General features: G+C 37.0%; 1 protein-coding gene across 1 annotated transcript in view; it reads right to left on the reverse strand.

Annotated features, from left to right (window-relative positions):
- Positions 1–22,562, reverse strand: part of LOC136874552 (uncharacterized) — a 188,851-nt gene that overhangs the window by 98,979 nt on the left and 67,310 nt on the right. Inside the window, exons 7-8 of the mRNA XM_068227842.1 lie at positions 13,707–13,837; positions 2,711–2,944 (exon numbers count right to left, since the gene is read on the reverse strand). Of these exons, the coding sequence (XP_068083943.1) occupies positions 2,711–2,944; positions 13,707–13,837 (365 nt within the window). The remainder of the gene's footprint in view (positions 1–2,710; positions 2,945–13,706; positions 13,838–22,562) is intronic.

Consider the following 22,562-nt stretch of genomic DNA (forward strand, 5'->3'; position numbering starts at 1 on the left):
TCGGCCACGTCATTTACACATTTCTGACAAAAACACGTTATCCTCTTTCATTTAAATGTTCTTTTAGAGAACAGCAGTCGACGAGTATTACAAATCAACTCCGACATCGCCTTCAAATGTCGACGAGGGAGCTTGCAAGTGTACACAGCGAGAAAACAATAAGATTCGATGATCGATCGCATTTTGTGGCAAATGTTTCAGTTTTCTTATTCAAACGGCATCACCTAACCCAACTTAGCTATACTATATGTATCATGAAAACATATTCCAAGTACAAGTAGAGAAATTATAACCTTCTCACTATAAATTTACATGATCAAAGCCTTTACGAAATTTGACAAGACGCAAGAAAATATAAACTAACTGCTCAAATTAATAATGCACTCTGCCATATCTTGAGGTGTGTCCCATTCATACTTAATTGCAGTATTTAGCATTAAAATTAAGTGATTATTTACTTCAGCCTTTATTTTTAACTGCTATTGGATACGTTATTTACGCATTTAATACGAAAACATGTTCTCGTGTTTCATTTTAATTTTTCTTTACGGAACAGCAGTAGACGGGTATTAACTAATCAACTCCGACATTGCCTTCGAATTACATAAAATCAGCTTCATGGTCCGTATCGCACTTCAATAGATTCACAATTAAGTATTTATTTTCCACCTAGTCGATACAATGATTGCTTAAGGCAATTTTTAATGGTCAAAAGTGGTACATGTTTCGTATATTATCAACATTTTCAGCCACATAACACTGTTTAGATGAAAAATGTATAAAATTGACAAAGTAATGCTTTAGAGGAAGTGTCCCGCCTAGCAATTCCGAATGGAAATTCTAAGTTCCCATGGAGGGAACTATATATATATATTTTTTTTTTTTTTTTTTTCCACCAATAGAGCATATCAAAATCAGATGTATGGCTTTTCAGGCATTTGCTCTATTAACCAGGGTTTCGTCTTAGGTCTGACACTAGACTCTTCAGAGTGGGATGTGTCAGACTCTACCCACTGACGCTGGGGTGTATGCAGGTGAACTTTTCCACCAAAAAAAATAAAAAAATAAAAAATAAAAATAAAAAGTATCTAGTTTCCTCCATGGGAACTTAGAATTTCCATTCGGAATTGCTAGGCGGGCATTAATTCCATTGTGGAGTTTTATCTCCTGTATGCAGTTATCAGACTGTGCCTCTTAAATAGGCTTCTGATAAGTTCACCTGCATACACTCCAACGTCAGCGGGTAGGGTCTGACACATCCCACTCTGAAGAGTCTAGTGTCAGACCTAAGACGAAATGCTGGTTAATAGAGCAAACGCCTGAAAAGCCATACATCTAAATTTTGATATGCTCTACTGGTAGGAAAAAAAAAAAAAACTAGTTCCCTCCATGGGAACTTAGAATTTCCACAGAAAAAAAAAAATCGTGTATGCTTAATCGCTTGTAATAACGGATGTATCAGTTATAGGGCTCTCACTGTAACTGAAGCATAATAGTTTAATATAGGAAATTTGAAGGGACAAACAAAAACTGGCGTAATAACGGGGTTCTCGTTATATACCGTACTTGCTATAGTGGACTTCTACTGTATCAACATCAACTGGAAGAGAGAACAATTAGACCAAGTTCTATCTAAACAAACAAACAAACCCCACGGCACTACAGCCCTTGAAGGGCCTTGGCCTACCAAGCGACCGCTGCTCAGCCCAAAGGCCTGCAGATTACGAGGTGTCGTGTGGTCAGCACGATGAATCCTCTCGCCCGTTGTTCTTGGCTTTCTAGACCGGGGCCGCCATCTCACCGTCAGATAGCTCCTCAATTCTAATCACGTAGGCTGAGTGGACCTTGAACCAGCCCTCAGATCCGGGTAAAAATCCCTGACCTGGCCGGGAATCGAGCACGGGGCCTCCGGGTAAGAGGCAAGCACGCTACCCCTACACCACAGGGCCGGCACTTACAACTATATGGGCACAGTAATTACTGAAGATGTTAAGATTGGACATGAAGTCAATAACCAAGTTCATAAAGCCAATGTCGTCTATTACCAGCTGAGTCAGATCTTAGTCAGCAAAAATGAAAAAAAGGGCACAGAAGACCAAGACTCAGATCTATAAGACCTCTGTTCCTCCCTGCTTTATTATACGGCTCAGAGACTTGTTCTAGCGGAAGGAAGCATGACAGCAGAGTGACAAGCTCAGAAAATAAAATACCTACATCGAGTTATGAACAAGACTAGAAGATGAGAATATGGAACAAAGCTGTAAGAGAAGAGCTTGAGGTGACTTCTGTAGTGGATGATATTGACACAAAGTCACTCAAATGGTTTGGTCACCTGATCTTTATGGATACTAAGACAAAATCTAAGCAAGTGTTTAAGGCTAGACTTGAGGGAACTAGAAGAAAGGGATGTCCACAGATGAAATGGAATCAGATGGTCAGTGAAATTTGAAAATACTGAGGAAAAGACCCAAATGAAGTAAGGCAACTGGCATGAGACAGAATACAGTACTGAAGATGGTTGGGAGGCCCGATGCTGAGAGGCAGACAAGGGCGGTGAAGAACAGAAGAGGTCTGTTATTGTGTTTATCCTACGTTTATGTTCCTATTTTCCTTTCTAACTACCTGTCATTGAAGATTATTCATTCACTTTATTGTTCACTGTTCATCACTTACATATATTAAGAGAAGAATTTTCTCTTGTACTCTTTACCTTGAACTCAGGACTCTTCCTGCTCCACATATTTCTAGCTTGTTCCTGCAAATCATGATGAGTGAGGCTACGATTACAATCCAGTTGAGTTAAAGTCCATTCCAGCATTTCATCATCACCATCATGGCGGAGTATCACACCGAATCGATCACACCAGCGCTTGTACCAACCATAAGAACAAAGGATACCAGAGTGGCCACGTTCACGGTAGAGAGCCAAACCTTTGGTACGTACCTAGAATAAGCAGTCATGGCATAAATACTGTTAACAGTAGCTTCAAGTGACGAATTTAAAACAAGAGCAAAAATGTAGGGAAAAAGATCAACTCACAGAATTATATTTTCTAGTAACAAAGAGTTCAGATTTATTTAATATTTGTAAGAAAAATGTTACAAAAATGCAGCAAACTTTGGGCTGGGAAAACTTGGAATGATATTATGATTAGGGGAAAAGGACGAGAGAACAGTTTGATGTAATAAACTGAAGGATTTAAGGAAAAAGATAAGGATAAAGTCTTTCCTTCAGTATTCAGTCATGAATTCAGATAGGTAAAAATGAGAACAGTAAATTTAAACAACCACTGTGATAATTCAAAACAAACCAAAAACCAAGGCGTCAAATGAAAGATGCTGCTTTAAAATTTCTAGTTTGAATTTTCAATTCCAGACGGTTCTAAAATAAATAAATAAATAAATAAATAAATAAATAAATAAATAAATAAATAAATAAATAAATAAATAAATAAATAAATAAATAAATAAATAAATAAATAAATAAATAAATAAATAAATAAATAAATAAATAAATAAATAAATAAATAAATAAATAAATAAATAAATAAATAAATAAATAAATAAATAAATAAATAAATAAATAAATAAATAAATAAATAAATAAATAAATAAATAAATAAATAAATAAATAAATAAATAAATAAATAAATAAATAAATAAATAAATAAATAAATAAATAAATAAATAAATAAATAAATAAATAAATAAATAAATAAATAAATAAATAAATAAATAAATAAATAAATAAATAAATAAATAAATAAATAAATAAATAAATAAATAAATAAATAAATAAATAAATAAATAAATAAATAAATAAATAAATAAATAAATAAATAAATAAATAAATAAATAAATAAATAAATAAATAAATAAATAAATAAATAAATAAATAAATAAATAAATAAATAAATAAATAAATAAATAAATAAATAAATAAATAAATAAATAAATAAATAAATAAATAAATAAATAAATAAATAAATAAATAAATAAATAAATAAATAAATAAATAAATAAATAAATAAATAAATAAATAAATAAATAAATAAATAAATAAATAAATAAATAAATAAATAAATAAATAAATAAATAAATAAATAAATAAATAAATAAATAAATAAATAAATAAATAAATAAATAAATAAATAAATAAATAAATAAATAAATAAATAAATAAATAAATAAATAAATAAATAAATAAATAAATAAATAAATAAATAAATAAATAAATAAATAAATAAATAAATAAATAAATAAATAAATAAATAAATAAATAAATAAATAAATAAATAAATAAATAAATAAATAAATAAATAAATAAATAAATAAATAAATAAATAAATAAATAAATAAATAAATAAATAAATAAATAAATAAATAAATAAATAAATAAATAAATAAATAAATAAATAAATAAATAAATAAATAAATAAATAAATAAATAAATAAATAAATAAATAAATAAATAAATAAATAAATAAATAAATAAATAAATAAATAAATAAATAAATCAATCAATCAATCAATCAATCAATCAATCAATCAATCATACTTATCTGAATTTTGGGCTGTCACACAGGTGGTAGATTCCCTATCAATTTTTCACCTAGACTTTCCTTCAAATATTTTTATCAAATATCACTCTTGGTAAATTATTCCAATCCCTAATTACTCTTTTTATAAATGAATATTTGCCCCAAGTTGTCCTCTATAATTCCAATTTTATCTCATCCTATAATCTTTTCTACTTTTAAAAACTCCATTTAAGCTTATTCATCTACGCACTCCCTCTACCAACAGCTTGGAGTATGCCGCTTAGTCAAGCAGTTCATCTCCTTACTCCCAAGATTTTGGAGCCCAAAGTTTGAGCATTTTTGTAACAATTTTACACAGATACTAAATAAATCAGAACCCTTTGTTAGCAGAAAACATTCTCATTATTGCATTTTACACATTTAAAACATATTTTGTTATGGAAGCCATTTCTTGTCAGTTCTGACTCAGTTAATTTATAGGTTCTTCAATCTGTTAAAACTAATTTTATGAATAAATAAAATTTAGAAAGTACCTGAAAAAGATTATAAGGTATAATCTGTTAATACAGTAGAAGTCCGCTATAGCGAGTATGGCATGTAACGAGAACTCCGTTGTAGTGACTACATTTTTCTGTCCCTTCAAAATTCCTATATTAAACTGTGTACCGTCCTTCGGTTACAGCGAGAACCCTATCACTGGCGCATCCGTTATTACGAGTGATTAAGCGCGCACAATTTTTTTCCATTACCGATATTTATGCACCCCAGCGATGATATTGCATGCGATCGATTTCCTTCGGCATCGCTTCCTCGCTATGTGCACTAGCGATTTCTCTCGTCGACATTCGAAGGCGATGTCGGAGTCGATTAGTAATATCCGTCGACAGTTGTTCCGTAAAGAAAATTTGAAATGAAAGAGAACATATTTTCGTAATAAATGCGTAAATAACGTGTCCGATAATGGTTGTTAACTCGTTAAAACTAAGGCTGACTAAACGACCGTTTAATTTTGAGGCTCAATACTGCAATTAAGTAAGAATGGGATACACCTTGAGATATGGCAGAGTGCTTAATTGATTTCAGAGGTTAGTTTATATTTTGTCGCGTCTGGTTAAATTACGGAAAGGCTCTACTGGCGCTTGAAGTGTGTTTTCATCATACATATAGTACGGTTCAGTTAGGTTACATGATGCTGTTTGAATAAAACTGAAACGTTTGCAACAAAATGCTATCGATCATCTTCGGTACGGTACAGTTTTCTCACTTTGAGCATTTGCGAGCTCTCTCGTTGACATTCAAAGGCGATTTTGGAGTTTATTAGTAATACCCATTGAATGCTGTTCTCTAAAGAAAATTCGAAATGAAAGAGGAAAACACCTTTTCATAATAAATGCGTAAATAACGTGGCCGATAGCAGTTGTTAACTCGTTAAAAATAAAAACTGAAGTAAACGATATCTTAATTTTAATGTTATATACAGAAATTAAGTAAGAATGTGATACACCTCAAGACATGGCAGAGTACATCACTGATTTCAGAGGATATTTCATATCTTGTCGCGTCTAGTTATGGCTATTTACATATAATTTTTCGCGAGGAGGTTATTTCTCTACATGCGTTTCAAATATGTTTTCACGATAGGCTACATATACGGATAGGTTAGGTGACGCTGTTTGAAGAAGAAAGCTGAGGTGTTTGCCACAAAAATCTCTGGAGTGATACCGTATTTCTCCGAATCCAAGACTTTTTTTTTTCTCAGAATCTCATGCGAAAACTCAAGGGTTGTTGGATTCGCGGCCTAACAGTAAGTTAATGGATACCACTGGCAACTACCGCGGTAACAACGCTGCTTCTTTTCACACGCGCACAGAACTCGTTGACAATAAACGACCGCCTCTTTACTACACATCGCTATCCACGACAACCGGCTGTACAGAGCCTGTGTGTTTTTCATATCTGCAGAATGACATCAAAGCATGAGACCCTTCGAATTCTTAGAAAAGCCATGGCTACTCAGTGGCAGAGTCATAACGCGTCTATTGTACTTGACGCTTAGTAAAATTAAGGTTTATAGACAACAGGAATATTTTCGTGATGGATAGTCGTATTGTAAAGATACGTGGAAAAGGTATTGGCGGCAAATTTTCAACGGGTTCTAGTTGATATTATGATGCCAATTATAAGTTAATGTTTATTAAACACACAGAAATGTAGAATAATTGTGCAGCCGCAAGAAAATACGGCATAGGCCTAACTGAAGCCAATATTTGGCGTTAGCGTGAAGACAAAGAGCTAAAAAATTGCGCACTGTACAAAAAATGCATTCAGTGGGCCGCAACAAGGACGCTTTAAAGAAGTTGAAGATGAAATTGTGAGGTATGTGCACGAAAAACACAAGGGCGGAATGGCCATACCGTGGAGCAATAAACTCGTTCGTTGACTTTCAACGTTCGCAATTAGGCCAGTACATCGCTAGCCGCTGAATTTGGCCGAACCCGACAAGTGAGACGTGCGTGTAGCGGCAGCCGGTTATATCTGACGCTGCGTAAAAGTAACAGTTTTATAGACAGCAAGAATAATTTCCAGATGGATCATTGTATTGTAGAGACGCATGGAATAGGTATTGCCCTTAAAATTTTCAACGAGTTCTCTTCGGTATTATGATGCCAATGTTGAGTTAATGGTCCTTACACCCGCGGAAATAAATAATTGTGCAGCCACCAAAAATAAAGAAATACGGCGTGACGAAAGTCAATGTTCGGTGCCAAAAAAATAGTCTAAAAATGCGTAGGCCTACTGTAAGACAAGGCATTCATATGATTTTACAAACTTCTTTTTGAGCCTGATTTAAATTTTTTGAAGGAAAAAGTGGGGTTCATCTTGGATTCGGAGATATACGGTACTATATTTTTTTCAGAATTAAATTAAACACACACTTTCACGTAGTATCGGATTACGAAAAATAACAAACAAGTAAGCCGTAGTGTGGATATCATCTACGGAAACGCAAGTTTTGAACAAACTGATTGCCGTTTCATACCGATTTTAAAGTGCATGAAGGGTTTTCAGACTTTTATACAAAAAATCGGATATAACGACAATCCGTTATAGCGAGTAAATTTTTCGCTGTTATGAATTCTCACTATAACGGACTTCTACTGTATATGTCTTCTTTCCCAGTAGTTTTGAGATATTGAAGATACGAACAGTTATAAATCATATAAAATATATTCTTCTAAATAGGTTTTATATTTTTTCACTTAAAAAGTGCAAGTGAGCAAAATAGTATGGTTTGAAATTGAAACTGGACTGACATAGGGAATACAATGTAGCCTTTAATTGTATTTGAGGGGCTTGGGATTAAAATAATGGTAAGGGACATGGCATGTTTAATAGCAACCAGAAACTACAACAGAACAACAATTATCTTTACGTTGCACTGACACAGACAGGTCTTACGGCAACAATGGGACAGTAAAGGGCTAGGAGTGGGAAGGAAGCGACTGTGGCCTTAATGAAGGTACAGCCTGGTGTGAAAATGGGAAACCACCAAAAACCATCTTCAGGGCTACCAACAGTGGGGTTCGAACCCACTATCTTCTGGGGTTCGAACCCACTATCTTCCGGATGCAAGCTCACAGCTGCACGACCCTAACTGCATGACCAACTCACCCGGTCAACCACAAACTTGTCAATGTTGTGATTCACTTGTGATTGGTATTAAACAAGCCATGTCCCTTAGCATTATTTACTCATTTATTCATCTACTTATTTATTTACTCATTATTTATTTAATAGCAACCACAAGTGATTCACAACATTGACGACTTTGTGGTTGCTATTAAACATGCCATGTCCCTTCTCATTATTCACTTCTGAGCCCCTCATTTTATTTAATTAAAAGGTAAAAAACATGTGTTCTGTTTAAGAGAGATTATGAGGTAGCAAAAACAAAGACAAGAATGAACATAATTTTGCTAGCAAATGATATTATGATTAAAAGAAAAGGATGACAGAAAGCAATGCAAGAACAGTTTGATGTACTAAACTGGAAGATTTAAGGATAAAGAATGAGAATCAGTGAGGAGAAAAGACAAACAGCAGAGATAACAAAAGAAGAAAGGGAAGGAAAGGAGACAAAAATCAAAGATAAAGGTAATATAGTAGTGGGCACTTCGAATAGAAAGTGACTTTAGTACAAAGCTTGTATACAGAAACCATCAAAAGGGATTCACTCAGCAGTGTTTTCAATCACATAATAAAGAATCTACCACAGAGATGAATCTAAGACAAAAAAAAAATTGATGTACAGTAGAATCTCTTGTATCTGTCAACAATGGGAAACAAGATATTGCAGGTAACTAGTGTTAACTGTGGACTACTTAAAAATAATTGCCTTTAAAGAGAGGAAAGGATATATATTAGACCCCACAGAAAGATTTGAAATGCACTCCGATCAACCAGACGAAGTAGACATAGAAAAGAAGTCCTACCTGCCGACAGTGCCATATTATATGCATAAATACGAGCTGGACGACATAGCAGTGAGGGGTCTCATGATCGGTGCGAGAGGAACAGTCCCTAAGAAGACGATAGAGCTGATGACGACCTTCAACATCAGTTACAAGGAGTTCATCAACTGGGGGCTGAAAACACTCAGGGGTCTTTGATTCTCTGACAACACTTATATTTGCCAGACTGAGATGTAATTTACTTTATTTTTTAATTTTTGAATGAATTTGTTTTTGTGTATTCTTTGTCTTAGGCAGCCTCCGAGTGGAGAAAGATTATATATATAATTAAGCCCATAGGTCAAGATTGGTACTAGATAAGATAAGACTAGGGGAAAATGACGAGGTGACGAACAGAGAAGTGGAACTGTGTATTCTATTGTTGCTTTCAAGCTGGAAGGTGTAGGTAGAACAGATATAGTTGCCCAAGTTGATGACGAATTGGAGATGAATCCCTTCAGGTTTCCTGCTCATAACCAAGCCAACTGTCCTATATTTTGTTGATGTTTAGCCCCATATCATTAAACTATCTCTTGCCTGCACTTCAGCTTCAGTCTCAGCCCACAGCATGATGTCATCAAACCTTCCCTTTTAACAGCACTTATTATCTCATCCATCACAGTAATGAAGAGTAGTGGGGATAAACAACTACCACATTGAACTCTATTGTTGATTGCAAACCACTATGTCCTACAAGCCTGAATATGATGATGATGCTTGTTGTTTAAAGGGGCCTAACATCTAGGTCACTGATCCCTAGTGGTACGAAATGAGAAGAAGTGCAGTGACAAGATAAAAGTCCATAATCCTCCAGTGACCAGAATTCAAAACACAAGGATGAAGAATGAATGGATGGACATGAATGTAAATTTATGGAATATGGATATGAATTTAAAACAATCAGTGGAGCCAACCCGCAATGCCTCAGTCACAGAAACTGACGTAAAACAATAGTATTACTGGCCAAGGGACTGCTTCTATAGCACAATACTGAATCGATGATGCTTGCAGTCTAAAGGGGTCTAGAATCCAAGTCATTGGCCCCTCATAATGGTACTTATCGGTAGGAAAGTACAACCATGGTATTTGTCATGGTGTGGTACTAATCATAAGTAGTGTAAACTCGCGGTATTCCACACATTATGGTACTACTCACAGGTAATGAAATTCGCACATGTAATACAGACCTATGGTGTTTTGCACATTGCAGCGCCATTTACAGGCAACGCAAACCTATGGTTTTCAGCACATAAGTGTACTAACCATAGGGACTAGTACTATCCCGGGGTGTTCCTTATATAGTGGGTACTAATCATAGGCAAGCCAGAACCGTGGTGTCGTTTATATAGGTACTGTAAAAGCCTGATCGCACGGTGCTCCAGCGTGCTACTAATCACAAACCTATTTGGTACCTAACATAGTGGTACTACGCACAGGTAAAAGCGACCCATGGTGTTCCCCGCATCGTGGTACTAAGCACAAGTAGTTTCATGGTTCTAATACGATCATCCCTTGGTCGCCCTTTTAGTCGCCTCTTACTACAGGCAGGGGATACTGTGGGTGTATTCTTTGTCTGTGCCCCCCACCCACAGGGGTAGCCTGAATATGAAGACAGCTCTTAGTCTCTAGGTAGAGATATCTGACATGGGTAATAATGTCTTCTGGCACTTCAGTTCCCCTATAGTTGGTACATTTTTCTTTGCTTCTTTCTTAAAGAATGGAATGATCATTCTTCATTTTCAATCTTTATTTAGTTTCCTGTCCAACTCTTTCTGAAGATTCTGTACATCCACTGCTCTCCTATTCCACTGCTCTCCTATTTCCCTATTTTACTGGCTGAATTGGCTGTGTGGTTAGGGGCATGCAGCTGTGAGCTTGCATCCAGGAGATAATAGGTTTGAACCCCACTGTCGGCAGCCCTGAAGATGGTTTTCCATGGTTTCCCATTTTCACACCAGGCAAATGCTGGGGCTGTACCTTAATTAAGGCCACGGCCGCTTCCTTCCTACTCCTAGACTTTATCTATTCCATTGTCGCCATAAGACCTATCTGTGTCGGTGCAACGTAAAGCAAAAATTGTGTTTCCCTATTTTCCCAAGTGTTTTAATCATAACAACATTGAATTCATCTGAACCAGGTGAATTGTTCCTTTCATGTTCTTCATTGCTCTTTCTACTTTGAGCAAGGTCATTGCTTCTCCTGCTAGATTACAGTTTCAAATAACTGGAGGATCATCATTAATCTTATTATCATATTTATGGTTCAGTAAAGTATTGAATTATCATTCTGTAATATGTATCATTTCTTGCAACTTCTTCATTTGGGAACTCTATTGCTCAGATGACTTCAGTTTCTTCTCTGTTTTTTGAACATGCTATACAAAATTTTGTATTTCCTTCTTGATCCAGTTTCTTTGCCACATCTTCCTTACAATTCATATTTTTGGTTTAAAAATTCCATGGCTAAATGGTTCGCGGGCTGAGTGGCTCAGATGGTTGAGGCGCTGGCCTTCTGACTTCAACTTAGCAGATTCGATCCTGGCTCAGTCCAGTGGTATTTGAAGATGCTCAAATATGTCAGCCTCGTGTCGGTAGATTTACTTGCATGTAAAAGAACTCCAGCAGGACAAAATTCCAGTGCCTCGGCTTCTCCAAAAACTGTTAAATTAGTTAGTGAGATGTAAAAACAATAACATTATATTTATTACTGTGAACGGTCAGCAGACTGATCCTTGGTCCAAGGTGTCCCATGTTCAATTCCCAGCCGGGTTGGGAATTTTAACTTTCATCAGTTAATTCCCCTTGCTCGGGGGCTGGGTGCTGTGCTGCCTTCAGCATTAGAATTCATATTATGTAGAGCTCCAACCTCACAGACACGCAGGTCGCCTAAACAGCATCAACTCGAAAGACCTGACCAGGCCTCTCCAAAGGCCACACACCATTATTACTATTATTATTGTTATTATTATAAGCAATTGTTATGACCTGCAACCTTCTCTCATGGTAAATAATTAGTTTCTCTTCTAGTACACTTGCGTTTCCCTGGATTCTTGTTCTGTACAGAGCTCATCTTATGTGATTTCTGCAATTAATTCATTAGCTGAAAGAGGTCTCACTGAGTGAAACATGTACTAACACATGTATCCATATCTATTAAGTTTTCAATGGTGGAAATATAAAACATTCCATTTAAAGGAATAATTATTTCTGTTGGTGATAGCTCTCCTTACACAATCATCCAACCCTGCAGTTTCTTTCGGTTTTCTCAACTGGCTCTGTCACGTACAGATTTTCTCAGTCATCCCAACTATGCACTCCTTAAGTGTGTTCAATTTCTCAGAGATAGACCTGTCATCTTTTGGAAGCATTTGGTGGATATTCTCAACAAATTCTTCTCTTACAGTTGGTTCAGAAAGGCACCACAATTTTATCCTTTGTGTTCTTTAACTTTGACTCAATTTGGTCATTTCTTTCTCACATCAGCTACTAACATCTATGGTCTCGATGCAAACTTACACTTGGATTTACTTTTACATTGCTTACAATTTTTCATACGTCTTGGTCTGTTAAGATGTAATCAATCACTATTCCACTTCTGTCATCCCAATTATATCATGTGATCTTGTGCGAGTCCTTTTCTTGACTCAAGTGTTGTCAATGACCAAACTGTTTTTCATGGATAGATCTAAAATCTGTTCACCTTTGCTCACCATGACTATAACATTACATGTTTGAGGAACTCTGCATTATAACTGTAGTTTTGCTGGAATTATACACACACATATTGGAATCCTCAATTTTATAACAATATTTAGGAAAATGTGAAAATTATGATGCAGTGAAGGAATAGTACTGTTTGCCATGGATATTTATAAACAACCTTTAAGTTGGCAATGATTGTTATGGTACCAAGTCTTTACGGTCTGGCTGGTTTGAGTCCAGCTGGTGGAAATAATTTTCACCATCAGAATGTCGGCCAGCATGGTACGAGAGGTGGTGGCATGCAATTTCTGATCATTAGATTACATATCAAAAGCCTGTGTTCAATTCCAAACCTCTCGGAAGCATTCGCTTGGAGTGAGGGCATATGACACTATTCGTCCGTCGGATGGAGACGTAAAGCTTTGGGCAGACCCCTTAGTGTTATTCACACGAGTAGGCTACGTGCCGACACCGGGTTTCACCCTCTCCCTACCTCATTACCATCATCATCCTACATGCAGATGTGCAGGTCGCCAACAAGCATCAAATATAGAAAGACTGGTACCAGGCGAGCCGAACATGACCTTAGGCACTCCTGGCATTACAAGCCATACAATAAGTCAGTCTCGCAGACATTCTGACTAGATGGTGCTATGGCATGTACATAAAAATACTGTTACACAATGATGCAACAACCTAGGCTGCTTTACAGACTTTATTTGAAGAACCTTAAACTGGTTTTTCACTTTATTGAAATACGTTTAAACATTCTCTGTAAGTGGTATTAAGTGATCACTCAGTAATCAGGATATACAGGGAAGAATTCATAAAGGCTCCATTACCTATCTTTACTACCATATGAAGCAATTCTCAATTTTTCTGCAAGAAAATTACCTACATCAATGTATGTTACGTATCCATTGAGTTAAATTTTTAAAGTAAGTACGACATACCTCAATACCTTTAGGTTTCCTTCCTTCAGCCAAACAAGTCTTGTACCAAATCCAAATCTGCTGGTCAATATCACCATCAGTGACAGTACGACCTGAACTTTGCCTACCAGCAGACAGCACATTAGCAGCTTCTAAAGGAGAGATCAGAAACCACTTTGGTAACAGTATTACTTTTAAACTACCTCACATAAACTAAACTAAACTAAACATAGTCATAAGATACTCTTTAATGTCTTTATTATCTCTACTGTGATATTTCATAGAGTTGCATCAGAATGGCTGATAGAAATTGTATTAGAGTGAAAAGAATTACAGTATTGTGGAGCATGAAGTAGCTGAAATATTACAAGTAACACACTGGACACGATTTAATCGAATGCATGTCCATTTACTGTATTTTGATGCTTACAAATTATTTTATGATCCAAAATGAAAGGAAATTTTGAATAAAATTAAAATTTATTGTATAAATTGTCAGAGACACAGTCACGTTTAATACAGCAGAATTTCATGAACTATCGCATTTACTTGTGTATTAGACACCCCCCTCACCCCCCATCCACCTGGCTTTTTGAGACAAAGAAAATGAAAAAAAAAAGTAAATCTTGCATACACGACTCCCCTCCCCAACGTAATTCATCAGAGAAGAACAACAATTCTGCTTCGAAGCGGGTACAAGCCTTACTGCAGCTCTGCTGACATCACACAAATTTGTGAATAGTTTTGTCTGTACTACCCGCGCAATGCAAATGTGTGTCAAAGTCGTGCGGTACATCTGCGTTTCATAGTTATGAAATGTCCGCCTCCGTAGCATAGGCCTACTGAAGCTCTGATGGCGTCGCACAAATAGCTGAATAGTTTTGTGTCTGACCTACGCATTGCAAGCACGCATCAGTCATGCTATAAGTCTGGTTTTTTTCTTTTTCTTTTTTTTTTTTTTAGTTAAGAATGTCCACCAGTGTAATGGTTTGCACAATTAGCTGCCATTCTCGAGGGCGTGAGTTAGACTCCTAATACTTTACTGCCAGAGATTTAAGAATGGCAGGAAGGTTGATATGCGGTAAAAATGGTACATGCAACATGTGCCTAAAAAGAGATGCACCACCTTGGAATGAGGAAACAAGTTTATTTTAGTTAAGAAATATTTACGGTTGTTGCTGTTAATATAGCAGGCAAGGTCATTAACCAAGCGATCGTTTAATATCTCGTAACTTGGGTTAAAATGTGTAATTTTTGGGTAGAAGTAGGTTTAAAACATAACAAAAACAATCCAATCATAACAATTGTTTTACTTGCCAATGTACCTAACAAATAATAATAATAATAATAATAATACTGATTTACGTCCCCACTAACCACATTCACGATTTTCGAAGATGCCAAACAAAACATACTATCATTAATAAAAAACTGAGACAACGACATATGAAATTAAACATTATGATCACCAGGTGAGTTGATTGAGCGGTTAGGGGTGCGCAGCTGTGAGCATGCATCCGGGAGATAATGGGTTTGAATCCCACTGTCGCCAGCCCTGAAGATGGTTTACTGTGGTTTCCCATTTTCACACTAGGCAAATGGTGGGGCTGTACCCTAATTAAGGCCATGGCCATTTCCAAATTAGGACCATGGCCGTTTCCAACTCCTATCCCTTTCCTCTCATCATCACCATAAGACCTATCTGTGTCTGTGCGACGTAAAGCCACTAGCAGAAAAACATTATGATCATAAAACGCATTACTGTCACATCTGCAGAAATCCATAAATGCGGCATGCTTTCCTGTTATTTATTTTTATTCTTTTCGTTTTGGAACTTATGGCACTATCCGGGCATAGCATACTTAACCTAAACATTGCAGTCTCTCTTATCTCAATTGCAGTAGTTCAGGTAAATCCTGATGTGATAAATGTAGAGAACAAGCATGAAATATTACTTAAAATTAAAGGTCTGGCTTTTCACAGCCGCAATTATACAAAGAATGATTTCGGTCACTATGTATTGCATTCAGAAGAACAACTCGTAACATACACTATTTATCAGCTGGTGGGTTGACATGCTTTCTACAACACGACTTTATTCACTACAACACAACTTTATTTGAAAGGGGTGGCTTCTGCTACATATACAAGAACTGGGAATAACATAGACCATCTCCAGAAACCATCTGCAAATAGATTCTCACTTTCTGGACTCTAGAGTCAGGAAAAAAAAAGCTATTTTTAAAAGTTTCAAAAAGATGAGATCTTGAATGCTCTCAATGAGAGTGCATGGCTGATGAAATGGCAGTGAACATGACATCACTTGGAATGATGAAACGCCGGTAGCAGAGAAATTGCCGGCACAAGAAGACGATAATTCAAATGACAGCAGTGATCAGGTTTACTGTGTGGTAGGCATACTGCTCAATGTGATGGAGACAAATGACTGGCCCATTAAGTCCTTTTGATTACATACATACAGTACATATGTACATTATCATTATAGACTGTTATGCCTTTCTGTGTTCAGTCTGCAAGCCTTTGTGAAATTACTAAACGTTGCCACAATCCTCTACTTGCAACCAGTGCTCTGACCTCATTTAGTTCTATACCTCTTATCTTGAAATCGTTAGAAACTGAGTCTAACCATCGTTGTTTTGGTCTCCCTCTACTCCTCTTTCCCTCCATAACAGAGTCCATTATTCTCCTAGGTAACCTATCCTCCTCCAACCGTCTCACATGACCCCACCACCGAAGCCAGTTAATGCGTACAGCTTCATCCATCGAGTTCATTCCTAAATTAGCCTTTACCTCCTTGTTCCGAGTACCTCCTATCATTGTTCCCACCCGTTTGTACCAGCAATCATTCTCGCTAATTTCATCTCTGTTACTTCTAATTTATAAATAAGATATCCTGAGTACCCAGCCTTTGCACCCGTAAAGCAAAGTTGGTCCAAAAACAGACCGATATAAAGATAGTTCTGTCCGGGAGCTGACTTGCATCTTACAGAATACTTGTTGAGTTTGTAACATATTTGAAATTAAATTTAATATGATGGGATTGGCAGTAGAGAGAGATGTCTGGGTTAGAGAGTGTGTGTGGGTGTTGAAAAAAAAATGTGAAGGGCTGACATAGAGAAGTGCTCGTTTTTTCTTCTGAATAAATAGTAAAAATATATGATTTCAGCGGGGTGTTTTCTGATCTTTAAATGGTGAACCTAACATTTATTGGCGACCGTGACAGGACATCATTAATAAAGGAAGACCCCCGTGAAAATAAAAAACATGGAAAACCTCACGAAAGCAAGGACTGTAAAGCGGCGGTTATTTACACGAGTATACAACAAGGTTATGTCATCGTTACAAGATGGTGAACCAGACACAGAAGAAATTCAGGTACAACTAGAAATACTTCAAGAAAGGTATGATACTATCGCTAATTTAGATGGATTGGTATTTCAACAGATGATAGAGGATAATTGTGCGGTTGATCAAATAGCAGATGGGGAAGAATCAACTGATGAATATAGACGTAAATTCTTGAGCTGTAGGGCTAAAGCAACAAGATTTTTGAATACCACTGTGCCGGCTTCCTCTACCCAAAGTGTAGTAAATGAAAATATAGCTGAAAGAAAGAAATACAGGCTTCCAAAAATAGAACTGAAGAAGTTTTCTGGGGAAATAATTGACTGGTTATATTTTTGGAGTCAGTTCCGTAAAATACACGAAGATGAGGACATGGGGGAGGAAGATAAATTCCAGTATCTCATTCAAGCTATGATAGAATGTTCTAGAGCGTACGAGTTAGTCACAAGTTTCCCCCCCGACTGCCGACAATTATCATAAAGCGATAGACAGTCTTCAAGCTCGATTTGGTAGGGAGGACTTACAGGTAGAAGTTTACGTTCATGAACTACTGAAGCTAGTTTTAACCAATGCGGTAAATTCTACAGAAAAACCAACACTTAGTAGCTTATATGATAAATTAGAATCACATCTCAGGTCTGGAAAGTTTAGGAGTTACTACAGAAAAGTGTACTGCAATGCTATACCCCTTAATTGAATCATCCTTGCCAGAAGACTTACTAAGGGCCTGGCAAAGGAATACTTCTTTCAGATGTGATTCTGTCTCCAAAGATCGTTTGAAACAGCTCATGGCTTTTCTCCAAAGTGAAGTTGTTAATGAGGAAAGAATTTCATTATCAATGAAAGGGTTCAACATTAATACATCCCAAGGGCTCAAGATTAAGGGAGGCAAAAAACCAAGGGAAGCCGCTGAACCAAATGTCCCCACCGCTTCTGCCTTGTTATCTACTGATATTTCTAAAAGAAAGGAGTGTGTATTTTGTCTTAAACTTCATTCAAGTTCAGAATGCATTAAAGCTCAACAAATGACTGTGGAGGAAAGAAGGAAAATCTTGAGTAACAAGCACTGTTGTTTTAATTGTTTAAAGAGAAGTCATCAAAGTAAAGCTTGTAAATCCATTATTAGATGTATTGTTTGTGGTGGGAAGCATGTGGTACTAATGTGTTATAAACTTGGTGACAAAGACAAAGAAAGTGTTTCAAAAAATAATTTTGAGGGAGAAAGAAAGTCGATTAGTGAGGATGCCACTCATGTAGATAAGTCTATGGCTAATGTCTCTTGTTCTCCTGAGGTATATTTACAAACTCTGGCGGTTGTTGTTATGGGTAAGAGTAAACAAAAAACAGTGCGAACGATCATTGATACTGGGTCTACTAAATCTTACATTGTGCGTGGCTTAGCTGAACAAATGGGGTACCAGTCAGTCGGAAAGGAAACTCTAATACACTCTTTGTTTGGGGGAGTACGTTCCCAAGAGGTAAAGCATGATTGTTACAACATAAGTTTAAGAAGATTAGAGGGAAACTATTCCAAGGAACTGCAAGTTTTGAGCCAAGAAATAATTTGTAAAGATGTCCCATATGTTAGGAATGGTACTTGGAGTAATGAGATAAAGGATCTGAAGATTTGTTTAACAGACGTACTAGACCGAGGACCCACACAGATTCTACTGGGGGCAGATGTCGCAGGTGAATTGCTTACTGGAAAGACACATCAACTAAATTGTGGTCTAGTTCTAGTTGAGACTGTTCTAGGGTGGACACTAATGGGAAAAATTATAAGTAATAAACCTAGAAGGGATGCAGCGTCACTGTTGGTGACATCATTGTTTTCAAAACAAACAAAAATTTGTGATCTCTGGGACTTAGAAATTCTTGGAATTACTGATCCTGCAGAAAAGGAATCTACCATCGAGAAGAATGAACGAGTTAGGAAGAATTTCCTTGAGACTGTGAGGCTGAATGAAGACAACAGATATGAAGTGTGTCTACCTTGGAGCGAGCAACATCCACCTCTTCCAGACAATAGCGAAATAGCTCAGCGCAGATTGGAGACAGTCACAATGAAACTACAAACTGAGCAACATTATGGAGGATGCGATGGTGTCTTACGAGATTGGAATGGGGCAAGGAATTATTGCAATGGTATCCGAAGAAGAGCTGGCGAATGGCAGACACTATTTACCACATCGACCTGTCTTGAAAGAGAACAGCACCACCAAGATAAGACCTGTATTTGACGCCTCTGTGAAACAGAGGAACACTCCTTCTCTAAATGATTGTATTGAAAAAGGACCTAACCTTATAGAGTTGATTCCTAGTTCATTACTGAAGTTCAGAGAAAATGATATTAGAGTCATCGCAGACATAGAAAAGGCATTTTTCCAAATAAGCGTCCATCCTAGAGACCGTGACTTTCTAAGATTTTTTTGGTGGGATAAGGAAAGTACAGAAAAGATGAAAGTGTTTCGTCATAATAGAGTTGTTTTCGGTCTTGCATGTTCTCCTTTCTTGCTGTCGACAACAATAGAATTCCATTTGAACGAGGTGAAGAGAGAAGCAGTTGATAACAATCCCTACTTGGTTCCAACAATAGAAAGGCTGAGAGAATGTTTCTATGTAGATAATTGTACTACAAGTGTTAACAATGAAGTTGAGCTCAATTCATTCATGAAAGAGGCAAAAATAATTATGGAGAAGGCATCTTTCAACCTGCGAGGGTGGGAGTATTCTCATGACAAAACAACTGAAAACCTATCACAAGTGTTGGGACTCGTTTGGAATAAAGAAAACGATACTATTGAGTTGAATCTGGCAAATGTCATTGATATCATACCTGATGTAATAACAAAGAGGACAATACTAAGAGCTGCTCATAGAGTATTTGATCCTATTGGTTTTTCATGTCCTGTATCTCTCTGCCCTAAATTAATTCTGTAGGAACTTTGGGCTTCTGAGCTGGACTGGGACACTGAGGTAAATGAATCGACAAAGAAAAGGTTTCTGAAATGGTTGGCAGAACTACCTCTCCTGGCTGAGATTAAGATTCACAGATGTCTGATTGGAAGGCTGCAATCGGTTGAAGATATCTCTATATATATTCTGCGATACTAGTCAAACTGCATATGCAGCAGTTATATTCTTGCGAGTACAGAGGATTGATAACGTGGATCTACGGCTTGTACAAGCAAAGGCAGGAGTGACACCCAAGAAGAAGATCACCATACCGCGTCTGGAATTATTAGCAGCTACCATAGATGTTAGACTTGCCACATCAGTGTTACCATCATTAAGGTCAAAGGAAATTATTGTTCATTATTGGAGTGACTCATCGACAGTGTTATCCTGGATAAAATTAGATGAACCTTGGGGAACTTTCGTATGGAATAGAGTTCAAGAAATCCGAAGATTATCCAGAACTGAACAGTGGCGAAATGTTCCTGGAACCATGAATCCAGCTGACCTGGCATCAAGAGGATGTGATCCAAAGCATTTACTGGAACAGAGATGGTGGGAGGGTCCGAAATGGCTGAAACAATCCCCTACTCAATGGCCCTGCTCCGAAGTTACAAGAAACGATGAAGAAGTGTTCAAAGAAAAAAGAAGAAAAGTCAACACTATGACCGCAATAGAAAATAAGTCAAATACGCAAGAGTGGCACCTCGACTATTTCTCGAGTTTTCGGAAAACAGTTCGCATGATGGGGTGGATCTTGAGATTTCTGCACAATTGTCAACAACAAAAATTAACTAGGATATACGCAGAACTATCAGTTGAGGAGACGACCAGAGCGGAGAAAATTGTGATGAAGTTCATACAAAAAGAGTGTTTTGTAGATGTAAAGGACGAGAGATTTAGCACACTCTGTGTTTTCACTGATGACGAGGGAGTGATGAGACTGAAAACAAAGATAATAGCACGTCGGGATGATTATGCTTTCCGCTGTCCTATTATCCTTCCTGCAAAACATGCTTTAGTTCGTGCTCTCATTAGGGAAAAACACAAAGATTTATGTCATGCTGGTACACAGATTCTGCTCAGCGGGCTCCGACAGAAATACTGGATCCTCGGTGGAAGAAGAATTGTGAAGAGTGCAATCGCATCATGTGTTGTCTGCCGAAGATACCATGGAAAACATCTTGAAGCGGAACAGGCTCATCTACCCGTTGACAGAGTGAGAGAGGCTTCGGTTTTTGAGATATCAGGGGTAGACTTTGCGGGACCTTTGATTTTGAGAGGAGGAGAGAAAGGCTGGGTCTGTTTGTTCACGTGTGCTGTTTTTCGTGCGGTCCATCTGGAGCTTGTGACATCTTTGGCTACCTCAACATTCCTAGAAGCCTTTCGACGCTTTGTATCCAGACGTGGAAGGCCAGCGATAGTCTACAGTGATAATGGGACGAATTTTCATGGCGTCTGTAATGCCTTGGAGACGATTCAGTGGGATAAAATTGTTTAATATAGTTCTGCAAATGAAATTGAATGGAAATTTAATCCTCCCGCTGCACCGTGGTGGGGAGGTTGGTGGGAAAGATTGATTGGTGTTCTCAAACAAATGCTCAGGAAAGTTCTGGGAAATTCGTGCTTGTCGTACCAAGAAATGATGACAGTCTTGTGTGACATCGAAGCTGTGATGAATTCTCGGCCGCTTACCTACCTGTCCAATGATGGGAGTGACCTGATGGCAATAACCCCTGCAATGTTTCTGCAAGAGGTCAAGGAGGTTGGAATGCCCGATATCGACATGATAGAAAATGTAAGATTCGACAAAAGATACAGATATACACAGAAAATAAAATAAACTTTAAAGTTGAGGTTTAGGAATGAGTATCTTGTACAACTAATTCAGAAGAACCACCATACAAAAAGTCAGTACAAACCCTTCGTGGATGAAGTAGTACTAGTAGACAATGACAACCCCAAGAGACTGAATTGGCCGTTGGCAAGAGTGATGGAAGTTATCCCTGGCAAAGGTGGTGTTGTGAGACTTGTTCGTCTGAAGACTGAAAGAGGGGTACTCGTGAGACCGGTGCAGAAGGTATACGCACTCGAAGTGACATCTGCAGAAGACTATGTCTTCAGACAATTTAAGCTGTGTGAAAAGAAAGAAAGTGACCGAAGGACAGTTAAATCATCGACCGATAGCTCCAAACTGAAAACTAGTAGTGGGAGACTGCTGATTAAACCCAAAAGATTTGAGGATTGAGTGATATTTTTTCACAAGTGTTCATTTATTCTATGTGATATTTATCTCAAGTGTTTTTATTTATTTTGAGTTCCAAAAGAGACAAGAAAGGGGAGAGGTGATCTTGCTGTTTTGTATTGTGTATAGTAAATTCAGTTTTGTATTGTCATGTGGATAAATGATGTGTTGAGTTGTTCCCACAACTCAAGGTGGGAGGATGTTGAGTTTGTAACATATTTGAAATTAAATTTAATATGATGGGGTTGGCAGTAGAGAGAGATCTCTGGGTTAGAGAGTGTGTGTGGGTGTTGAAAAAAAAATGTGAAGGG

This window comes from Anabrus simplex, chromosome 5 (assembly GCF_040414725.1).
Source record: "Anabrus simplex isolate iqAnaSimp1 chromosome 5, ASM4041472v1, whole genome shotgun sequence".
Classification (NCBI taxonomy): domain Eukaryota; kingdom Metazoa; phylum Arthropoda; class Insecta; order Orthoptera; family Tettigoniidae; genus Anabrus; species Anabrus simplex.